The 23,740-nt window shown below is 37.4% G+C and overlaps 1 protein-coding gene across 3 annotated transcripts in view; it reads left to right on the forward strand.

The window, feature by feature from the left end:
* Nucleotides 1-23,740, forward strand: part of CYTH3 (cytohesin 3) — a 48,832-nt gene that overhangs the window by 18,432 nt on the left and 6,660 nt on the right. For 2 of the 3 annotated variants that reach the window (XM_031506165.2, XM_021539757.3), the window contains exons 2-9: nucleotides 6,499-6,581; nucleotides 7,125-7,189; nucleotides 7,599-7,665; nucleotides 11,704-11,822; nucleotides 14,341-14,421; nucleotides 16,458-16,570; nucleotides 17,628-17,776; nucleotides 18,544-18,656. In XM_031506165.2, coding sequence (XP_031362025.1) covers nucleotides 6,499-6,581; nucleotides 7,125-7,189; nucleotides 7,599-7,665; nucleotides 11,704-11,822; nucleotides 14,341-14,421; nucleotides 16,458-16,570; nucleotides 17,628-17,776; nucleotides 18,544-18,656 — 790 coding nt within the window. The remainder of the gene's footprint in view (nucleotides 1-6,498; nucleotides 6,582-7,124; nucleotides 7,190-7,598; nucleotides 7,666-11,703; nucleotides 11,823-14,340; nucleotides 14,422-16,457; nucleotides 16,571-17,627; nucleotides 17,777-18,543; nucleotides 18,657-23,740) is intronic. The other variant, XM_031506166.2, reaches the window with a different exon arrangement.

Consider the following 23,740-nt stretch of genomic DNA (forward strand, 5'->3'; position numbering starts at 1 on the left):
ACAGGGGAAAAGCCAGCTCAGAAAAAAAAACAGGTCCCAGGCATCGAATGGCAAAGCAGTGCAGGAACGTTGAGGAGCTACCTCATTACCTGTGAAATCTTGCTCAGACCTTGTCCCCTTGTGTTTTTTCTTTGATTTCCCCAAGTGATGCTCCTTTATGTGATTGAAAGTCGTTCTTTTGTTTTGTTTAGTTACTGCAAAACATTTGGCTTCCTAATGGAAATACATAAAACATTGAAATAAGACACACTGTAGAATTAAAGGAGGTCAGTATAATATAATCATGACCTTCAGTACTGCCTGCTCATGAAAATAAAGAGCATGGACAGAAAAAAAAAAATACTCATTAACTTAAACACACCCTGCTTTCTAATGGCCAGTATCTGTGTCAGAGGCCTAATTAGGAGCTCAAAAGCAAAGGAGGTGCCTCTCCAGTTTCTGTGGGTATATCTGAAGATTGGAGGTTGCTGTAAAGCCCCTCTTTGTGCTTTGGTGCCGTTAAGAAGGGCAGCTCATCGCTCCCAGGCAGGATTAGCAGCTCATGCGAGAGCTCTGGGAAGCCTTTCCCTCCCTGCTCCCCTGCACAGCTGTTGGTGCTCTGATCTCTGCTCACATTTGTAAAGACACATCTGCTTTTGCTGCTGGCTCCTCTGCCTTCTGTACTCCACAGACAGAAACATTTGCAGGTACCATGGCAAGGCATATCAGTTGTGATATCTGAAGTAAGATGGTTTTTGGGAGGCAGGTAAAATTTTCCTTCCCTCCAAATCGGTGTTATCTGGACCCTGATTTTGCACAATTTCGCAGCTGCCTACTTTCTGCTTGACTAGAGAGGCTAACACATTAACAAATTATGTAGGGGTATTTCTGGCCAGAACAAAAACATAATCTTGCCTTATTTGAAGTAATTCTTAGGAATATAAGAAATACTGTTTGTTTTTTACAAGAGATGGTTTCAGTCTTGATGGTACTATCACCCTGCTGGACCTTCTCTGTATAGAACAAAAAATGTATTTCATATTTCCAATATTGTTATGCTTTTATCTGTTTTAAAAAAAACCTACACAAATGAGTACCACTGATATAATAAATCTCCTGTGCAGCAGAAGTAAAAGAAAATAATCTCAAAGGTGTAGCAAGTCAGAGGGAAACTATTTCCTCTAAATTCCTGAAAATGTATTTTTATGTGGTATTAATATTTATAGGGTTCCCCCTTCCTGTTATTAGAAGCACAAAATTATAATATCTTTACTGTAACTTTCCTGCAAAGTATGTCCTTATCCTAAAGAAAAAACTGTTTTCAGGAACATCTTGTAATGGTGTGATTTCCAGCAGCTGAACAATGAGAATGATGGATGTGCGTTGGAGGTTCTCTTCTGGGTTTGGCCACTAATGTGATTTCTGGCCACAGAGTCCCTTGTGATTGAAAACTCAAAATAACTCTGCAAGCCATGGATTCTGTCCTAGATTCCTCATACCACCAACTGGTGATTTTTTTGTATGTAAAAGGATATTGTGTACAGGATTATTTTCCCCATTAATGGGAGTGTCATTGCTCCTATGCTGGAACATGCTCTGCGGTGACTAAAAAGCAGATTCACTTAGTAAGGTAGTTAAGGAAGCAGCCAAATCCAGCTGGTTTTACTGATGGAATTTAGTGTAGCTACAGTTTGTTTCTGCCTATGAAGTGAATCTATTCAGAAGGATGTCCTCCTACGAAAACTTCTATGGAATTTTTAATAGCCAGAAGTGGTTGGAGCATTGTTTATACATCTTGTCTGAAAGCTGGAAAATGTTCCTGTAATCAAGTTTTTAAAAAAAGGGAACATGTAGGGGGAAAGGAAGAGAGAATAGCCTGAGAATATCCGTTGAGGCAAATGTTCTGAGACAATCAGATTTGTTCTCAGAGATGAATGTATATTATTTTAAAGGCCAGAAGAAACATGTCTGCTCATTTTGTGTATGAGTGAGGAAAGGTTTGTTTAGTTTAAAGCCTTGCATTGTATAAATATCTTTACACTTGCAAGATGTTTCAACTGCAGCAAAATTAAATTCCATCTAATTGTTTTTTTGCTTGGAATGCAAATACTGAAGACCACTTATTTGGGACTGACACAGAAGAAGGAAAATGTTTATAAAACCAAGAAGTTAGCTGAGCAGTGAGAGTCAGCGTGTTGTATTGCTTTGTAAGTGGGGTTACAGAATTGGTGTATGGCATTAGTGTTTTGTCTGTGTTAGATATTGTTAGATGTTTGCTTTCTGCTGGTTGTGGATATTTTTCTGTGTCCTCTTGAAAGACTGAACTCTGAAGTCAGTTGAAGGGGTCAAGTGAGATTGCTTTGGACTTTGGCTGGTGACTGGCAATTAAAAGGCTAATGAGTGAATTTAAACACAGGAGTTTTGCTTCTTATTGCTGGAGAGCTGGAAAAGATGTGAATTTTACTACTGAGAAAGAGGACAGTATTATGATTATGGTCTTGGAAATTACTAGATTTCTGTTTCCTATTATGGAATTTGCTCCTAGTTTTCATTAACCTGTGGGAACTTTCTTTGCAAGCTGATCTGTTGCAGTTCTTTCTCAATCTCTAAAAGTTTTGCGTTTTTTGGTACTTGCTATCTCAAAAATGCTTCATATTGAGAGATAATGCTCTTCTTTGGATATTGTACTTGGGTTCTCCATAGTAGAGAATTTCTTAACCAAGTGGCATCACAACCGATGCACAATACACTTATTTTTGTGGTGAGGTGCAGTTTGTTTGTTTTCCCTAGTGCAGTGTAGTAAACAGAGTGTTCCATTAAATGTTGCATTGCAGGATGTTCATTTAAGTATATATAATTTAGTTGCAGGAATTCTTTGGGCCAAGTTAGAATATATTAAATATTTTTCTGTTTTTTTTTCCTGTTGGTAGTAGGAATAGTATTGCAATGTATACGATGTTGTGTGTTTCTTTCTTTTTGTTTGGCCAAGAATATAATTTGTGTTTTCAACAATGTGTTCATCATGAATAAAATATAATGTTTTGACTTTCTATTTAGCAGTACCTGAAGGTCTGAAGTTCTAGAAAAAGGAAATGCTTTCCATGTAAGCGAAAAGATTTCAAGAAATTACTTACATTAGAACATTGTCTTTATTTAAAGATTAGAAGATAGAGTGAAAGAATGCTGCAGCTGTAGCTTGTTCACGGTACTGAAATGCTTTTGTTCTTTTTTAGTATTTAAATGTTCATGCTAACTCCTCCCATCCTGTCTACTTTGTGCTTAGATTGGTGAAAGAAATAAAACTCACAGAAGTGACTCGGAGAGGACAGCTAGAAAATGTGTTTTACAGAACAAATATATAATACGTGCTCCATTAGTTATTTTTTGTGGAGGATTATGTGAACACAGGGTTGAAAAGACATGTTTGCTGGAGGCAAAAGGGTGGCCGTGGGAAGGGTCTTGCCAGAGTAGATAATTTCTTACCATGTACCTGCAATGTTTGCTTAGGACTGTGAAGATGTTTTAATCCACCGTTGTGTGTTACCCTCCTATGTTAATATTTCAAAAGCTTTAATTGAAGTACAGGAATACTGTTAATTTAAGTTTAATTTAAGTTAGTTTAAGACAGAGTTGAAACAGCAGGTACAGTAGCCATGAAGTCCCACAGCCTCCTGGAGCAGACACCTTCCAGGCTGTAATGAAGTCTCTTCAGAAACTTTTTTTTGATGCATTGAGTTTCCCACTGATACATTTTCTACAGCATAAAGAGCAGCTCTGGAGCAGGGAGGCAGTCATAGACAACCAGAAGAAGGATGATAATGAGGCAAACATCTTCAGTATCACACAGAGGCCAATTCATGTGAATACGGGCAGGGCACTTGGGAGTGACCCTGGTGAGTCAATCTCTGTGCTGGTAGTATGAGGGAAAGAAAAATACTGTCTATACCTAGAGTTTCTAGAAATTGAGCTGTACTGTAACTCCCACTCAGCTACATCCTGGCTCTTCTACTCTTGTCAAAAGATACTGAAATATTTTGGCTCTGATATTTACATACCATTATTTAAAGATGTTGCAATAATGTCCAGTTTTATATAAGTGTTCTCCAAATGCAGAATCTTCTTTTCTAGCAGACTGCTTGTCTTGTATGTGGCAGATAAATACTTGATGTTATTCCCTAATGCAAAACATAGTCTGACTTCATTTAGTTTTTTTCCTTTCTGTCTAACAGCATCATTAATTATACTGTGAGGCTTGTCTCTACTGTGGCTGTGATCAGAGGAAAGGAGAATACAGCAGACAGCATTGGGTGCTATAGGAAAACACTGAGGTGTTTGATTTCTCTTTTTTTTTTTGTGGGTTTCTTGAGCATAGAAAACTGTTACAATTCGTGTTGATTCCAAAAAAAGCAATTTCAGTCTTTCCAGATATGCCAAACCTGTCCCAAGGAGCCTTCACTGCATGGTAGAGTAAGGGAGAAGAAACTGCAATACTACTCACTGGTGTGCAGATTTGGGAAAGGCTTGTGGTAGTGGCTAATCCAGAGGTTTTATAACTCACCTTGAAGAAAAAGAAATGCCACCTATGAATTCTAAATATTTATTGCTTCAAGATGATTTTCTGTTTGAGGTTTGATTAGTATTTCTAGTTGCCAGTGAAGGTGAGAGTTACCAAAATGTCTTGCTACAGCAAAGAGTTAAAAATTTAGCATCTCTTACTAGTACTGCTACTGTAAAGCTGCAGTGTAATTTCATCTACAGTACTGCAGAAATGCTTTAAGGATATCAGAGTGTGCTTCCTAACTAAGAGAGTGATTATATATGGTTTTCCTTTTTTATAATCAACATTGGGTAGCAGTATTAATTTTTTTTTTTGTTAGTTACTTGGAATATTTGTGGTGTATTCATGTACATAGTGTGTGTATAGTCATTAATTCTCTGTGGTTTAGGATCTTGGAGTAAACATCTAAGGCAAAGATGTGATGGAGGGACATGTATTTGTAAAGTTTGATGTGAAAAGAAGTCTACCACTATTCGCATGCAAGAGATTTTTAGGAGTGTGTGGCTTTCTGATGAGGAGAATAAGCAGGTAAACATATTGAAGTCTGGTATTTGTTCAACTGAAGACTGTCATTTCCTAAACTGAAAGTAATTTAATCATGTTTGTGTCTGGAGTAGTTAAATGAAATCATTTGCCATAATTACTTCTTGTCTAACATGGTCTGTCGCCATTTGGATTTTGTTATGATTTGGATCCAAGAGGAAAGGAGCTTAACCAGTGGATGTTGAAATAATCAATATATTTCATTATTGGGATTTGAACAGAAGCTCTTTTCCAAATGTGTGTTTAAAACTCTCCTCTCAAACGGAACTTTTCTTTGTAATCCTGTTGCTATGGTCTGTTATGTGTGTATAGATCATAAAAGTGTCCTTGACCATCCCAAATGACTACATTTGTTGTGTGCTGCTCTTACACACCTTATTAATTACTTTTGTTGTTCCATTTTACTGAGCTGGAAGGAAAAGCTGTTCTGTAATTCAGGAGCTATTTCCAAGAAAACGGGTAGCATTAGAACTGTTAGTGCAGGATTGTTGCACAGGAAGTGAATATTTGTAGCTGGATCCTAGTGCTGTACAAATGAGCAGAAGTAATCTCTGTCCAAAGAAATTTCCTGCTGGGGAACATCTGATTGTTCAGGAAAAGCAGCAGTTTTATGCTAATGATTTTTGGTCTTTGCTGGTTGTCAGACAGACACAGACAGGGTGAGGGTAGGATGAGTGACAGACACACATTTGCCTCCTCAGTAGCAACTGATTTTTATCAGCAGGGTCATGTATTTCATTTAGCATGGCCAAGGAGAAACCTAAACTTGACTTAAATACTACAGCCTCACTTAAAAGATGTTATGCAAAACCCATGTTTGTGTGATTCTACTCCTGGGAGGTATTTGGTGTTAGGGTGTGTGTTGGGTTCTACCTGCCTGCATTTCCCTCTTCAAAGCAACCATTAGAGGATGTCTGAAGTCAGCACCAGGTCACACTTCTTGCGTATAGGATCAGCTGTTCTTTGGCTTTTTTTCCCTGGAAGATAGTAATATCTTCTGAATCATAATTAATTTACATGAAGAATTTTGGTATGTTATTGATGTAATAGAATTCTATCCAAAGTGAATTTGGCAATAAAGCTGTAGAACCAAATCTTGCCACATCATATGATAACAAGATTCCTTTAATTGTCTGTATTTCTTTTGAAATATAGATTCTGTCCATAGTCAGTCATTCAATTACCTTACTTAGATTTTAATAAAGCAGATTACAAATATATTAGATTTAGATTTAATTTATGTTGTTGGTTTTGATTTGTTTTGGGTTTTTTTTCCTGAAAACGATGTAGAAGAAATGTCGTGATGTTTCATATAAGCTTATTTTTCCTAATCAGCTTATTAAGTTTTATGTGTGATGATGCGGTAACAAATGCTAAAATGCAAATGCTGAAAAATTGTATGTTTTGATCCATTCCAGTGCCTGATGACCTCTCCATGGAAGAAAGAGAAGAGCTTTTAAATATTCGTCGCAGGAAAAAAGAACTGATTGATGATATTGAGGTAATTGATTTACTGTAAAGATCCTTAGAAGACTCCTTCAGTAGATTAAGTTACAGATCTAAATATAAATTTCAGGTAATGGTTTTAAAAGCATATAAATTACTTAAACAAAATACTTCTAATAGTGAACAGGATTTATGCATCATATGCGTGCTTTTAAAAAGCTTAACTTCTGAATTTATGTAATGCAATATGTGCAGATGTCCACATTTTATTTGTGTAATCAAAAACTCATTAAACAGCAGATTTGCATCCAGGATAGGAGTGAGTAAGAAATGGGGGCAAAGAAATCTTATTAATTGATAAATGCAGCTTGGTCTTGGTGCTCTGGAACAAGCACACACTGAGAATGCAGGTTCAGATGTTCAAGTCATTCAGTTGTGATAAAACCTTTAAATACTTAGGAAGCCCTAAGTTGGTTCACTTTTCTTCAGGTGAATAACAAATATTAGAAAACAAAATCTAATTGATCAAATTATATGATAGTTGATTTCAAAAGATGCTCTAATGTAGGTTAATGTATTGTCCTTCCTTCTTTTACAGAGATTAAAATTTGAAATTGCTGAGGTTATGACTGAAATTGATAATCTGACTAGTGTAGAAGAAAGGTAAGTAATGCCAACATATGGGCATGATTCAGTAAGACCTTGGAACAGGTCTTCCAGGAACAGCGAGTAAAAATACCTTTCCCATTCTAAACAACAGATGGATGACCTTTATTTAGTCTGTTATAAAGCTTGACTTTATCCCATGCAGGCATGTCATTTGTTTGGATAGAGAATATGTTGGATAGAGTGTAATATTTTATTGTCCAGTTGATAAGGATATGAGTCTCTGAAGCTGCAATTGCTTAAAGGAGTTGAAAATAGTATCATAATTTTCTCCATTATAAAAAGTAAATGTCTTGATTTTGTAGCAGAAAATACCAAGTAGCTAAAACAAATTATAAGGTCATCTAGAAATCTTTTTGTAAGAGTGACTGGTAAGTGCTTGTTGTTTCTTTGTCTCTATATGTAGCAAAACTACACAAAGAAATAAGCAAATAGCCATGGGAAGGAAGAAGTTCAACATGGACCCTAAGAAGGTAGAGATTTTTTTTCACTTGTCAGAAATCAAGTTTCTGCTTGTGGTATGATCTATGAAAAATACTTCTATGTTTTTTTTAAAGAAATATAATGTAAGTTCATAGGCCTTACTTGCATGTCCTGTAACAAACTGAGCAGAGGGTTAAATTGGAAGCAGCCATCAGGTCAGGTGCCAGCTGTGTGCTTCTTTCATTTAAACAAACCCTTGATAATGCAGGTTACTTATCAACAACCAAATGTGCCAGGTATTGATTGACCTGGCTTGTTTTGTACCTGATAGAGGTGATCTATGTTGATATGTCAAATATAATTAATTTTTTTTTTCATGTGTGGTAGTTAGTGAGGCCATACTTCTTTTTCTTTAATGCTCTCCTATTTTATCTTTCGAAATACCTTTGCCATATTGTTTGTTTTCATGCAGACTTTTATATTTGGATATCTAAAGCCTGTTTCTGAAAAAGGCATGTGTGAACATCTGTATTTTTGTACATACATATATACATATAGATGTGTACCTCTCTGACTTGTACAAGCTTGGTTACCAGTTTCAAGGAATCTGCTCTGCATGTACCCCAGAAGTAATAGTTCTTTCTGGAGTGCCTCTCTGTTTCTTAAATAGTTGTTAATTTTCTGGAAAATTTGGGGACTTGCACATTCTCCTACAGATTTCCCCTGCAATGTTTAAAAGAGCTTTTTTGACATATTTGACCTTTAGCCTTTGCTTTTCATATTTCATCTTCCTTGCTTTGTTTTGTCGTCCTCTATTGTTTGTAATTGAGATTCCATTTTGAATTTGTGAAGCATATTCTTTAAGGTCTTCTTGGAAATCATTTAGCATTTTCTTTTCTGCGTTCTTGACATGTTTTTTTCCCAATTGTATTGAATTCAGTTGCATTTTGGTGGCTTTTCTGAAATGTTCCAAGTGCAGTATGGCTTCTGTTCTTCAGACTGTTTCCAATTTGACAGAAATTCTCAAGTACAAGAACCCTTTCTAAAATGCTGGCCATGTCTTTTATTTTTATTTTCCATTTTGGTGACTGCTTAACTTCTGTTCTGTTGAGGGCAGAATGCACCCAAATATCCTGTTAGTTTCCTGTGGTCTTTCAGCTCTTTCAAGTCCTAGAAGTTTGTGGCAAAGTCACAGGATGGTGTCAGATGCTTTCATTCCAGCATTAACAATTTTTCTTATGGTCCTTGCTGGATGAAATTATTTCTATAAATAGATGCTGTGGCCACATTGCTACTGTAACATAATTTAAATGTGGTGAACAGACTCAGAGTAGTAATTTCTTAATAATGTCTGTGATCAGTGGTGGCTGCAGTAGCTGTCTGCTCTAAAGCTGGGTCATGATGTTGCTTGCAGCTGCTACTTTAAGTTACAGACAGCTCAAGTATGTATTCATTCTTCTGGTGCTGGAAAAGCTACCTGGGGTTCATTGGGAAAAGGATGTTTTTCATTCAGCAACAGGAGGGAAGGTGGTCTTTGGATTTAGGAATGCCAAAGAACTGGGATAATAATACTTGGGTTGAACCGACCAAGTTTCCTCCTTTAAACCCAGGTAACCAGGTCTCATGTTTTCATATGAGCAGGAGGTAGTTTTCTTCTATCACTTCTATTTAAAGACCACTCCACACTTATGTGTGTGTGTAGAGCAATTCTCCCTTGCCCCCTCTGAAAATAGGTGTGGTTTATGCACTTCCAGGATGTTGTACCTGGGAGTTGGGGTTTGGTGAGCTCCTGTGAGAACGGCTGGCATGGTAAAGTTTGTAAAACACTTCAGGAATCCCTGTGCAGAGACAAAGTTTTGCTGGAAATTCACCGTGCTGAAGTTGGTACTGCCTGTGTTGGGCCCAGGAAATGAATTCTCTCTGACAAAGGCAGGGTTTAAATAACTGCAGAATTTATAATTGAGTTATTGTAAAAGTGATGAAATTCAAAGCAGATTTCATTGCAGTGATGTAAAATAAAAAAAATAAATCCATGCAATATTTGTAGTGAATATTGAAAATGTCTGTAGCAATGAATCTTGTGTGGGTAAGTTAAACTAGTACAGCTGTCATCTGTCTCCTGTCAGTCTACAGAAAGAAAATTTGCATCAAGACAAAAGATAGTGTGGGAGGTACTGGGGGTTTGCTTGGCCTATTTTGGCATTTTTTCCAGACGCTGAAGTTGTTGTCCCAGACAAATTACTTTTCCTGTTCTGGTTCTTTAACATCTTAGGAAAAAATAAAAAAAAGAAAAAAATCCAGGAAAAGGAAAATTAAATTGATTTTTGCAATATGGTAAAGTGTCTGCTTCTTTGCACAGAAATTTGTTTTCCATACTTCAAATAATGTCCATTATCGGTAACTTGCACAACTTCAAAAAACCCATTCAGATCAGTCTGTTTATACTAAACATGAATAATGTGGTCCAGGTGTTGAGCCAAGGGAATCTGCTATTTCTGATATCAGAGGAAAAATTCTCTTTTGATTTTCAGAGACGAGAGCTTTTTGTACAACTTGGGATGGGAAAAAGCACTATGTGTTGTAGTCAAATATTGTATAAATAAGCTTTGAAGGAATCATTTTGAGGAAAGCTCAGCAATTTGTTGTTCAAGATATAATGGATATATTCTTTGCAAAGAAATCATGTCTGTTGTGAAATGACTTAACAAAATATTAAGTTGTCAGAGTACCAGCCTGGCATTGAAGTTTTTCAGATGAAGATGACATTGTTCTGAGAGAATTCGAGACTTTCTAAAAAAAGCTTCAAGCTTTATAACATCACAGTTTACTTTCGCTGTTAAATTAGGTCAGAAAACTGACCTTTTTTTGTCAAGCAGGTAGCCATGTCATTATTAAAAACTAGAATTAATCAAACAGAAGGATAATAATGTTTTTTTGAATGTTAGGAGAGGACCATCTATGCTATTAAAAAAATAGGATTTTTTCACTTGTAATGAAATAAATTGCAGAAATTTAAAAACTAGTATTCTTGAAATTATGAAATAGTCTAGTTGAGGATATTAGTAATCATTTATTAACCTCTTTTGTACATACTTGGAATCCAAGACATTAAGGCTACTTAAAGTGTCCATTTTTACTTTTCACCAGCGTGATGTTAGGGTTTGAAGAAATCAGTAGGAGTAGCAGCATCTGTGTTGGGGTCTGTGGGCTGTACAGGGGATGGTTATCTCTGCATGACCTGCTCAGTGTCAGAACAATATCCTTCCCATCCTTGCCATAATCTCTGTATAACTCATAGTCTCCTTTCTTTGCCACTTTCCAGAGCAGTCTCTGGGCTTCCCTAGCGTGTGCCAGTTGTAGGGCAGTAATTTTTGGAGGAGTAGGAGTCCTGGGGCTTGATCAAGTACCCTCTGAGGGACGGGGTAAGACTCTCCACCTGCCTTTGGTAGCAGCTGACTGAGCAGCCCTTTGTGAGTAGTGTAGCTCCAGTCCTTTGTGAATAGTTTAGTTCCAGCACAACCAGAATTCACTGATAATCCAAATGTCAGCATAAACTCTTTTAAACTGGTTTCAATATCTTCAGCTGTGACTTTCTACTGCAAGTAGTGGCTTGATGTATTGGGTTGCAGTTTGTAGATGATACCAGATGCTTGATTTTGTGTCATGGTGGTAATTAAATAGTTTCTATGTACCTCTTCATTATATGATTTTGCAGATTACGGCTCTGCAGACATTGATGCAATGTTGGGAACAGGCCAGCTCACACATTAGCTCCGAAGAGCAGTGTGCAGTCATTACTCAATTAATATTTGATCTTTCAAGTCAAATATTGAGGGTTGAGGGATTCAAACTGCCACCTAGTACTTCTAGCCTTAAAAATGTGTTTTCATTTTCATCTTAAAACCAGTACTAAGTATTGGCTCATCTAACTTGCTTACCATTTTATTAAAATAAGTAAAAATCTGTAGGTAATATAACAGTGTATGTCTGTGTTGGTATATTAATACCGAATGTTGCTAGTGATATTTACTTAAATGCTTGTAGAAGACGACATAACATTCCTTTTCCTCTGGACTTGCTCTTCGTAGGGAATTCAGTTTCTGATAGAAAATGACCTCCTGCACAACACTGCAGAAGACATTGCGCAGTTCCTTTATAAAGGAGAAGGATTAAATAAAACGGTAATTGGAGATTACCTCGGTGAAAGGTAAAGTAAAAATATTGGAACTTTACTCTTGAGCTTACAAAGCCTTTTCACAGGTTTTGGGTAGTTCCCCTTCACGGGCTGCAGGAGAGAGCTGCTCAAATACTCTGAGATCCATAAAAGCTACAGTGGGGATGTAAAACTGCTACAGTATTGGGATAGGTTTTCTTCTGTTAGGTTGTTAGTTTTAAATGGGTACATTATGAAATTATATTTAATTAACTATAATTTAGTATTTTGAGTAAGCCAAAACTTTTGTCTCTAGTGCAGAATTCAATACCAGGAGCTTTTGGAATGTCTGAGAGTTGTTTTGCAACACTACTGTTAGCTCTTAGTACTGTATCCAGAGGAGGAATGATTTACAGTCAGTAATAATTGGATGGTAAAGAAATTACTTATTAAAACAGGTATTTCCTGGGACAGTAGTTCCAAGCAGGTTTTGGTGTTGTCACTTCCCTGCACACACACGTCCCATTGCTAAGCAGGTGTCTCCAAGGGCAGCTGCACCCTGTCCTTATCAGTCCTGGTACAATAAACATGCAGTGTGCATATTTATGCACACTGTTGCAAAACACAGCCAGAATGCAAATGACTTCCATTGCTGTGTCACCCAGGAATTGATTTTAAAAAGGCAGCTGAGAGAGGCAGCAGTGCAGTGGGTTGGAGTGTGTGTATGTATGTGCTGGCACATGTTCCAGTGCCACCTAGGGAGCTCTCAAAGGTGGCTCATTTAGGATGTGCCCCTATGGTGATGGGTTGTGGCAGCTCCCTTTTGAGACACTCTTCAGTCTGGTTCCAGCAGCAACAGTGTGGTTTTTGCTCAGCAGTTTCCCCTTGGCTTTCATAGGTTCACTCAAAGTTTTTACTGTAATATGAGCGTTTTGAAAACAGATCTTTGTTATGAAGTCTTTATGCAGAATATGTAGACACGTCAACACTTTTTGTACAACAGAATTATGTCTGAGGACATTCTCTCCTGCTTTGCCATCCCCTCTCAGGGGCCCATCATAAATTACTTCTGTATTTGAGCTAAATATAGCTGAAGACAAGACCAGGTTAGTCAGCAGACTGAAATATTTATATAACATTCTGCCATAAAGAGATAGAATCTATATTACTGACTTTTATAGTCCTACAGCACTCAACAAGCTGAAAAAAGAATGGTGAAATGGAATAAGGTAACACTTAAAATTATAATAAATAAAGGATTAATTACATCCTAAAAAAAGACTTATGATTTCTTTCTATCTTCACTTATGTTTTTTTAAGTGGCTTCCTGGAGCATTTTATTATTTGTCTTGTGTCTTTGGAGGTGTACCCAGCACAAATACTGCATGCCCATAAACAAAATAGATAATTTGCTTAAAGTAAAAACTTCCCCTCTGGATTGCTGTCTTTTATTGCACACTCATGCCACTTCATTGAAAAGCAGTTGCCCAGTTGAATTGTGCATTGCTAAATTCGATGAGAATTGCTTGGATTTGCTGACAGAACTGGTGTGTATTTCTGTAAACAATGTAGGAACATTCTTAAAGAATGAAGAGTTGGTTTTAGGGTATTTACTCCTGAGTGTTGCAGGTTAGTCTGACTATGCAGTTAGTCAGCAAAGCAACAGATAATTCCTGGTGGGTGCACACCTTTCTATTTTTGGGCGGAGGCAGATACACAGCATTCTGTCTTGGTGAGGTTTTTAAAGCACACCCTGAGGATTATAAACCTTTATTCTTCTGGCACAGGAACTCCGTGACGGTGTGCGCCAAGTTCTGTCCATCCACATAGTTTTGTGTTCATTAATGTTTAAATGTTAATTTTGAATTTAAACACCCTTGTATCAAACAAAGCATCATTTGGCTCATAATTTGCATACCAATGTAAGAGATGGGTGAGGGGAAGCCCATTCAAAACCTCTTCTGATTTTAGTTAACTTTATTGTACCAATTCTTGGAATGGAGTAAAGCTACAGTATATGCTAAGCAGCTCTTTTCAAAAGCTGTTCTTTTTCTTGGATACAATCAATAGAAGCATTTTTGTTTCTTATCTTTGTATATACATTAAGATACTGCTTTAATATTTTCTGTTCTTAGAGTGGAAAAAAGTTAGTTAATTGTATGTTGTATGGCTAAAGAAATTAGTCTTACAGTAACCATTGTTTTGAGAATTCATGACAATTTCTGCAAAAGGCTTTTTACTGATTAAATTTCTCAGGTATTCTCCTATGTCAAGTCAGGTACAGTAATAATAAATGTGAAGCAAAGAAAGCAAGGCTATTTTTAGGTCATTTAAATAAGCAGTTCTAAAAAAGTTCAAATGGCTTTTGCTAACCTACCAGCAAAAATGGGCAAAGTACTAGTGTTAAATAGGAAAATAACTTTCAAATAAACGTGTAGGTTATTTCTGATGGCTTTATTTGATCAGTATGAGTGTTTATTTCCTTATTTATTTTCAGAAGCAAATTGAGATAACTAACAAATCTTTAAAGGTCAGAATTGTAATTGTCTATTTCCATTTTTGTTTTTCATAGAGATGAATTTAATATTAAAGTTCTTCAGGCTTTTGTTGAACTCCATGAGTTCGCTGATCTCAATCTTGTACAAGCCTTAAGGTGAGTAAATTCTGTTTTTTGACCTGAGCTTCCTCTATCAAATTGAATGTTTATATGAGTCACTGTGTTGATTTATTTGTCAGAAAGCTGCTCTACAGCTCAGCACAACCTCTACAAATTACTGTGCAAGTGAGCAGGGACAGCTCTGTTTAACTCTTCTGACAGCCTGTGTGTGTGCTGCCCTTGGGGGTGAAAACTCCTGGTCATTTCAGGAAATACCAACAAGTAAAACAGCTGTTAATCCTCGGTATGCCTGCCATATGTGGACATTGGAAGACCTGTTTTGTATCTTAGCACAGAGATAGGTTAAAAAATAAATAAACTTTTTACTTAAATAAGTAATTTTCTTCCTCCTTTTATTCCACCTCAACTTGTCCTTCTGGGCAGGGAGGGGGAAAAATCCACTGCCCATCCTCACTGATTAGGTTCAGTCACAGAGAGGTAAACTTTGAAATAAGTGATTTCCTTCTGCTTGCCTCACTTTTCCACTTGTCATGTGCAAGAAAGTGTGATATCTTAGTTTATTTTCTTCCCTTGCTACATGAACAGTTCCTTGATTTATCTGGGATGCTTGCATACAGTGACCTTGTGAGATCCCTTCTCATCTTGGTGAAAATCTGTAACAGATTGATCAAATTAGGTTGACTTAGACAGTTCTGCCTGGTTTTGTGCCGCAAGTGACTCCCTCCTGACACCAGATAAATGGAAATGTCCGTGTGATCTTTGTTTCTGGTGCAGTGCCTTGTGATGTGGAGTCAGAACAGCTTTGCTATGGTTGAGTGATGTGGTGATGATAACTTGAGCTGCCTGAGGCTTGGGCCAAAGAAGCCTTTTTGTGGCTGCTGAAGCTTGTCTGGGAAGCTTCGTATTCCTGTCTCTTTTACCCAGTTTGATGTTAGGTTTGACTTTATTCTTCTTTAGCAGCTGCTACTATTAAATGTTTGTATTTTGGTAGCTTACAAAATTCGTGATCTGGGTTGGAACCTTACATGAGGTGAGTAAAAGACAGTATATAGAGCTGACAAGCTAAAGATGGCCTGTGACACTTGAATATAATGTCCTAAAATGAAAAACAATGAAGACAGGAATAAATCGTTGTTATACTGGCATCCAATGTACAGGGAATAGTGAGAACCTGTTTTGCATGGCAGAGCATGTAACTTTGCTGGTTTAGATCCTTGTTTAATTCAGATAATTCTTTTGCTAAGAGATAAAAGAATAAATGATGAAATTCATTGGAACGTTTTAGTGCCACAGTGTGCCAAAATAAATTTGTGAAGACTTCTGTCCTGTATGCATTCCAGTGTACCAATATGTAGAAATAATAAGTTACAAAAGTAAATTCTGTATTTCAGTTTATGCTGCTAAGCAGCAGCAAAATCTGCTGCATATATTACAAAATTACTGAAACGATGACATAAGTTGTTCTTTTTAAGGCCTAGGTCTGATTCTTGTAGGGTGAGCTTACAGTAGATAGACAGCACCTCTCTAAGCAGTGGGGTTTTCTTGTTGTTGTTACCATTTTTTGAAGGTTTTGTATGAATTTAAGTATGTTAAGTCTTTCTGTATTCCTTGTTTCTCTCTCCTTACACCAGAAATATTTTGTATTATGTGTCTTTTTACATTGTGAATAAAGTCTAGCTGACTGTTCATTGCTTTTTGTAGCCAGGAAACCCAGGGAGGATTGAACTCATTTTTCCCCCCCATAGCATTCTCATGGCAAAAATGGGATGCATACAGAAAATTGTTTACTAGTCTGGAAAAAAGAGAGAGCCTCAGAATATGAACTGCCATATTATCTTGCCTGATAGCATGCAGTGTTGCTGGCTGAGTTACTGGGCTAGCCATCTGTGCATGTTGCTTTATAATAGCTCCTGACTTGTGTGTTGAGAGATTGAGAACATATTTCTAGGACGTTCTATATCGACAATGCTGAACTTTTTTTTTTCTTTTTCCATTTGTTTCAGATTATTTGTAATAAATATTTAATATATAAATACTGGAACGAGTCTAACAACTGATCTTTCTTTTTGTAGGCAGTTTCTGTGGAGCTTCAGACTCCCAGGAGAGGCTCAAAAAATTGACCGTATGATGGAAGCTTTTGCTTCACGCTATTGCCTTTGTAACCCAGGAGTCTTCCAGTCTACAGGTCAGTCACAGGAAAACACAGAAGTTCTTAACTACTTATGTGATCCAAATATAATTTTGATTTATATATGTGTGTGTGTGTGTGTATGTTCTACATCTGTTGCAAGGAGATAATGGCCAGTAGGAAGTTAGGGATAAAATAATGTGTGAAATGAGAAATACCTAAGAAATGAGAAAATGTGACTGATTGATCCAGGAGGTGCAAGCTTATGGTCAGAATGCATTTTCATTTATAAAACATCACAGAACTGCACAGTATGCCCTGGCATTGCTGTTCTGTTTGGCTATAACACAAATAGATCGCTCATGATCACTTAATTTAAGGAACAGATAGGATGGGAAAAGGTTGGTGTAAAGCAGGTCTGTAACAGCTAGAGAGAAAAACAGCTACTGTTAAACTGCTGAAGATGTAGGCACATTTTCCCTCTCTGTAGCAGGTTTTCATCCTGCTTTTTCTTACACAGTATCTTGTACTTGAATTCTGGGAGAATTTACTCCATGTCAAGAGGCATGATAAGATTTCCTTTGTCATCTTCTGATATTACCCAGCAGTGATAGCTACCTCCTGTATGGCAAGGAATTGAGTCAGTGTCATTTTCAGTCTTTTTAAATGAAGTCTGAATATTATTTTGAAGAGACCATTCCTTCTCTTTGGAGAGAGCTTTGGAAGTACTTTGAGTAGGAGGAGGCTGATGGACCAGGTTTATTATAGCATCCACCACTATGATTTAGGCAAAATCTGTGCAGAGAACATTTTGCCCAACACTTAAAGCGTTTCAAGTGAAATGTTAATTTAGGGTGATAGCAATGATTTCATAAGAGTTAAAAATTTTTTGGAATACAGTTTTTCTTATACTTATTTTTTATTTGAATTGTAACATTTCTGTTGTCTCGGGCTTACTTCAACAGCTTAAGGATTTTATACTTTTATGTACAGTGTTCAGGATTTTTTGACTGTTTCTCTTTCTTAATCAGTCAAGATGAGATCTGTACTAATTTTACAGTTTTGTACATACAGCACATGGGAAGATAAAACAGTTTTTCAAATCTGATTTCAGATACATGTTACGTGCTTTCATTTGCCATCATTATGTTGAATACCAGCCTGCACAACCACAATGTGCGAGATAAACCCACAGTGGAGAGGTTTATCTCCATGAATCGTGGAATTAATGAAGGTGGAGACCTTCCAGAGGAATTGCTAAGGGTAAGTTGGGCTGGGTAGGACAAAGCCTGGCTTTGTGTTTTTAATAGCAGACTTAAAAATGTGCAACAGTTCTCAGGCAAATTTGTCAAGGGAAGGCAAAAGAACATTTTCTAGCATGTGTAACCTTTTGAGTAGCTGAAAGAAGCGTTTTTTGTTATTCACAGCTACTTTGAGCTAGTTCTGCCTATATCCAACCTTTTGTTAAAAACAGGCTGTTTCAGAGAAAAAGCTCTCTTTATCTCTCAGTAGTTTGCTTATGGCAAAATTCTTGTGGAATTGGCTGCTACTGAAAAAAGTAGCATTTCTATCAGAAAAAATAATAAAAATTATTTTTTTCTTTATTTCCTCTCATTTTTCCCACGTCTTAGGGAGCTCCCTCCTTGAGAAATCAGTATAAATAACTGCTGTAAGACAGTGTTATGGGCTACACCATTTTATGAAAACCCAGATTCATTTGGCAAAACTTAAACTAAAAGAAACTGATCTTGAAACCTTCAAAATCCAAATGCTGGAGCTAAAATAGAAATGTCATTGCTAGGAGTGCTTAAGAAATTTGTGCTGAAGAGAGGCTTGCTTATAGATGAAGTAGTTTAAAATCAAACTTGATCAGAGTAGTAAACAAAGATAGACGGGGGTGGTCCAGAATTTTATGGACAATATTTCCTGTGCTTTTTATACTAATAGTCTGAGAAGCAGTGAGATAGTCTGGTTGCATTTTCTGTTAAGACTTTTATTAATGAGGTCTTTTTCCTCTTTTGTTTTTCTAGAATTTATATGAAAGTATTAAGAATGAGCCATTTAAAATTCCAGAGGATGATGGAAATGATCTAACGCATACATTTTTTAATCCAGATAGAGAAGGTTGGCTGCTGAAATTAGGTTAGTCACAAGGGCAGTTCTGCTGCTGTATGTTTGTTCATTGTTAGCATGTTTGCTGCTCCGTGTCTTCCTGCTTTCTTGTGAAGGTAACAGGTTTAACTTTGTATTTAAAAACATATGAACCAAAATAAGTAGCTCCTTTACGTCTGAAGGCTGTTGCTTCTTATTTTGCATACCCAAATTAGCAATCTTGTTTCAAACTTCGGAGTTTTATTTCTGAGATCTGAGAAATAAAAACTCGTCGACAAAAAGAAAACACCACATGGTATTTACCACATGCTGTGACTGATAAATAACAACTGAGTCGCCATAAGGTCATTTCAGAAAACTGTGTGTGATGTTTCAACACAGTTTTCTGTGTACAAAAAAAGGATTTCTCTTCAAATAGTTATTTTTGTATGTCTTTATTTTTCCATATTATTTGTGAGTTTCTCTTGGTTTGGTTTTAGCTATGATTTTTTAATGAGTGGTTTAAATGTGCCTTCTTGTTTTCCTTATGGCCTATGACCTATCACCTTTCTGTTCTGTGACTGGCTGTCTCTGCTTATTCTGCATTAGGAGGTACGTATCTGATTGCTTTCCAGTCCCCTCTTCTTCAGTTGCTCATTCTTTTATTTTCTTCCTCCTTACTCCTGGTTTTTTCTTTTTTCTTTTCTTTTTTTTTTTAAATCAGATTCGTTGTAGCATTTTGCTTTTTCACTCAGTGTCACTAACAGTGTCATCAGTGGTGCTCTGAGGGACTGGCATGTCAGTGTCTAACTCACATGCAGGTGTGTTCTGAAAAAGAAGAAAGCATTACATGCAAAGCAGAAAAATAAGGATGACTTCAGCGCACTTTTCTCATTCATGGAAGAACATAACAAGGAAAGAATAATCTCTGCTGAGAGTAAAGAACGTCTTACTCTGTCATGAAGTTTCAGAGTGTTTTTGTTACTTGTTAATCAATGATAATAGAATATTGAAGGATTGATTATATTTGAACTACATATTTGTAAAAGTTGTTCTTTTTCCTGCTTGTTTTCCTTTTTAATACATTTAGTTTACCTAACAGAGTCTTAAATGAGCTTCAAATTTAGGGTTGCAGAAACCTCAGGTAGTTCAGTCTCCTGGCACTGTAAGATGCCTTTGTTTTTACAGACTTGTAAAGTTGATGGGATTCAATTTTCCCCTTGGCCTTAGGGAATTCTTTTCCTATATAAAGGAGATGGACATTTTGCTTTAAGAGTCATTTTCAAGACAATAAATTTTTTAAATTTAAACACCAGCACACACTTCACTAGAGACAGCTGTTGGCCACTTTAGTGTGTTGAAGTGGAAGGAGCTTTGCACTTGGAGAATGGTGACTAAAGTTTGGAAAGGGATGTGTGCAGGGGTGCACATGGGGAGGATGGTGAGAGTAGAGCCTGGATAGAGCCATGGGCCCACTCTGCTGATTGCACCTGGAACTTGGTGGTCATGCTTGTGCTGGAAGGAAATGGATGTGAAAAGGAAGCATTTGGAATTCATTCACATGCTCCCCGGTGTCAAATTCTGACCTCTGTGCTACAGATGCTGTGGAGCTCCTTTTCTAACTACAAAGAAGCAAAGCTCTTGCTTTTTGACCTGTATTGGCTCTGCTGGCACAATTTCGAACATGACTTTGCAGCTTTTCTCCATTTGGTAGCATGAGATGATGGTTAACAGAAGAGCCTTTCAGGCTGGTGTAGGTGGAAAGTGCTTCTTGGAGAAGAGGTCGACTTTAAGGCCATGCTGTGCCTGTTGCTGTTGCCAGTGCTCCCTCATGGATTTACACTTAATGGGAGTGCAGGCAAGTGTGAGTGTGTGCAGAGGAGTGACAACATCCTCTGTGGAAGAAGCTGCTCATAAAAGAGATCTAATGAAAAATAGAGGAACAAAGAAATTGAGGAAGCGATGACTGAAAGTAAGTGAGAGCTGCCAGGAACTTCTGCACAGTCTGTCTTTGGTGCAAAGTCAATAAACCACAGGTCAGGCCTGCAAGCTCTGCCTGAGTCTTCAATGTGTAAGATGCAGATGAGGCACAGTGCACAGAAAACCCAGTAGTAAAAGGGTGTGTGAAGCAGAAGGGTGTTACACGTAACACTCCCACGGTATGAGGGTTATTTGAATAAAGAAATGAAACATGTCCAGAAGCCTCTGGTGAATCAGCCTGGGAATGCCTGGAGCTGTGCTTCTGTGGAAGACTGCATTTTTTCCACAGACACAGACTGGTACAGACTAATACACTGCTAGTTTAGATGCAATGACTAGAAATAAACCTGGCAGGTTTCCCCCCCACCCTTTATTTTTTTCCCTTTTATTTCTTTCCTCTCCAAATTTCCTATTTGCTAGAAGTACTTAAACCGTATGTTCAGAGTGCTGTCTCAATCCACATAATTTGCATTTTTACAGTCGATTTTTTTTGGGAAGCACTTCTTGTGAAATGGGTGGGGTTTCCTTTAGTTCTAGAAGCTTCTGATACTAAAAATGTGTGTATTGTTGAAATGCCAAGGAAACAAACTCCTGTACGAGGGTTTAAGTGCTCCATTGTGATAAAACATAGAAGTTGAAATAGAAAGTTTTAATATAAAATTATAAACATGACTAAGACTACTTGCAGACTCTGAATATATCAATACAGTATTTTGTATCTGGTATTTCTCATAGTCAGCTCTTGCCATTTATGTAGTTGTGCCCCTTTTTTAGTATACCATCCCTTACTGTATTGGTTTTTCTCTGGGCAGAAGAGAGATATCATGAAACTTTAATATATTGTAAAATTCATCTGTCCAAGAGACTGCTGTGGGTTTTAGAAGGCTGGGAGAGTACAGAAGGCTTTTGGAGATTTTGCTGCTCTGAATTGTTCAGAGGTGACTGTGTTAAGTCCAAGTGCCAAACCTGGCAGCCAGACAGCAGTTCTGGTTTTATCTATCTAGACTTAGCCAGTGCCTTTAAATAGACATCTTTATCTTGGTATGCCTCAATTATCATTCAGCTCTGCATCGTTTGAAGCATGGTGTAATGAAAATGAGTGCAGCAAGTTAAAAACTGAAAGCTGCTGAGTGCTAGTGAGTCCTCCTTGGAGCAGCTTGATACACTGTGAGCCTTCAGATTTTTCTGTATAATGAGTGGTGTTGATACCGTGAAATTTTATGCCATCCACTCTAAGGTATTTTGAAATTGTTGCCTGTGCTCTCTTTGCTAATGGCCAGGTTAGAACTGTTTTGCCAGGAAGGTGATTCCTTGCCTTAAACAGCTGCTCTTGGCCAATTGCTTGGTTTGTGTAATATTTTCTTCTAGTTAGAGGGAAACTTTGACATTTTTCCCCCAAACTGGAGAGGAAATGATTTCAGCCAGACACATGAGTGTGTTATTTTTTTCTGCCAGTCAGGCGGTTACGGAGTGCTTGGAGATGATCCAAAAGCTTCACATCCGGGCCTGTCCCGCCAGCGGTGCTTGTTCCAGCACATCTGTCCTTGGGAGGATGTTGTTCCTCTTCCCTAATCTGGGGGGAGAGAACAGGGCTGGTTGATCAGGAAACTGGTGCCTTCCGCTACCTGCTTGGCTCTTGTGGGGACTGAGGCTGCTCCAGGTTGAGGCAGTCAGTGTTGTGGTCAAGGGACAATGTTTCTTAAAAAAACCCAGACTTTGATCCAGCCAACTGTGTCGTAGCTGAGTCTGTTCTGTTTGGTGTTATCTAAATGAACTCAGAAGAAAAAAAGATTTTTTTTGGTGTGTGCATCTCTCTCCTTCAGCTCTAAAACTTCTATATAAATGAGCTGAAGATTTGAGTAGAACTTTTTAACTTTAGGTACCTTGCTGCCTTTAGCCTTAAGGCATTTTTTACTTTAGAGATTAATGTTTCCTAAGTAATTTCCAGTTGTTTTTTCCTTTACTATAGATGGTTTCTTTTACTTTGTTGCCTAGTTTGTACTTTGCCCAGAGTTAAAAAATAAAACATCCGATGTTGAGTTACAAAGGTGAAGAGAGTTTCTGTTCCTGTTTCTATGCATTTTGCCTTGTAGCCTTTTCTTGTAGTTTACTTACATTTCCACCTACAGTGGAAGATACTGTGCTTCTACATTTCATTATTTGAGATGCCTGTGCATTTTTGTAATCAGCATGATCTTTCAGAAGTATGTCACTTATCTCTCCATTTCTGTAAATGTTTTATGGATTCATACTTTGGTTTTCTTGATCCTCTTCTGCTAACTTAATTCCTTCCAGTCTTAATCTTTAAAAGGCTGGGAGCTGGAATAAGAGATGAAGTATGGTACTAAACCCTCTGTTGTTGCTTTGTGAGCCTACAGCAATCTCAGCCAAGGACAAGAATGTTTTGTTATCACGTGTTTTTACCTATTCATCTCATGTGCAGTTTACAGGCCACAGCGCTTTATCAGCCACCTGCTTGAGCTGCAGCCCTTTGTAAAGGCATATTAAACACGTGTGATGTGGTGACCCCTGCAAATTTGATTAGTACAGATTAGATTTTGAGCTTTATATTAGAGTTTCTGTGCTGTTGACAGCTGAAATCAGTAATGGGATGGGGAGGCAGAGACTTACACGTGAGAGTAGTTCCTTATCCCACCAAAAAATCCTGCCTAATTGCTTTCTTTTTTTTTTTCTTTTTCACTTTCGTTTTTTTTCTTTGGAAGAGTAACTGATAGCTTGGTGGATCAGGGACTTCAGGTCTACTTTTATGACTCCCATGAGTGCTGTAACCCAGTGAGCTGCTGGCTGTTTTAGGGAGAAGGAGTAGTAAGAGGGATGTTGATGGAACTACTTAATCTTCTTTGTGGCTTCCCTGGAACTGGGAGATGTTTCATGACAAAAGCTTCCTCAGAACTGTGGCATGATTGCAGAAGTTTTCAGGTTTGAGAAATCTGGGTTTTCCAGAGAGAGTGGATGTTGTCAGGAAAACATTCAGTAAGCTCAACTGCTGTTTACTGTTGGCATTTCATATTATTCTGGGAGTGTGTGTTTTAGGTCTGTTTTTTCTTTGTTAAATTATAAACAGGTCTTTTTTTAATATATGGTTATTACTGATTTTTTAATTGTGTTTTGACATGATATCACAGTTAATGAGAA

Source organism: Lonchura striata, chromosome 16 (genome assembly GCF_046129695.1).
Source record: "Lonchura striata isolate bLonStr1 chromosome 16, bLonStr1.mat, whole genome shotgun sequence".
In the NCBI taxonomy this organism is placed as follows: Eukaryota; Metazoa; Chordata; class Aves; order Passeriformes; family Estrildidae; genus Lonchura; species Lonchura striata.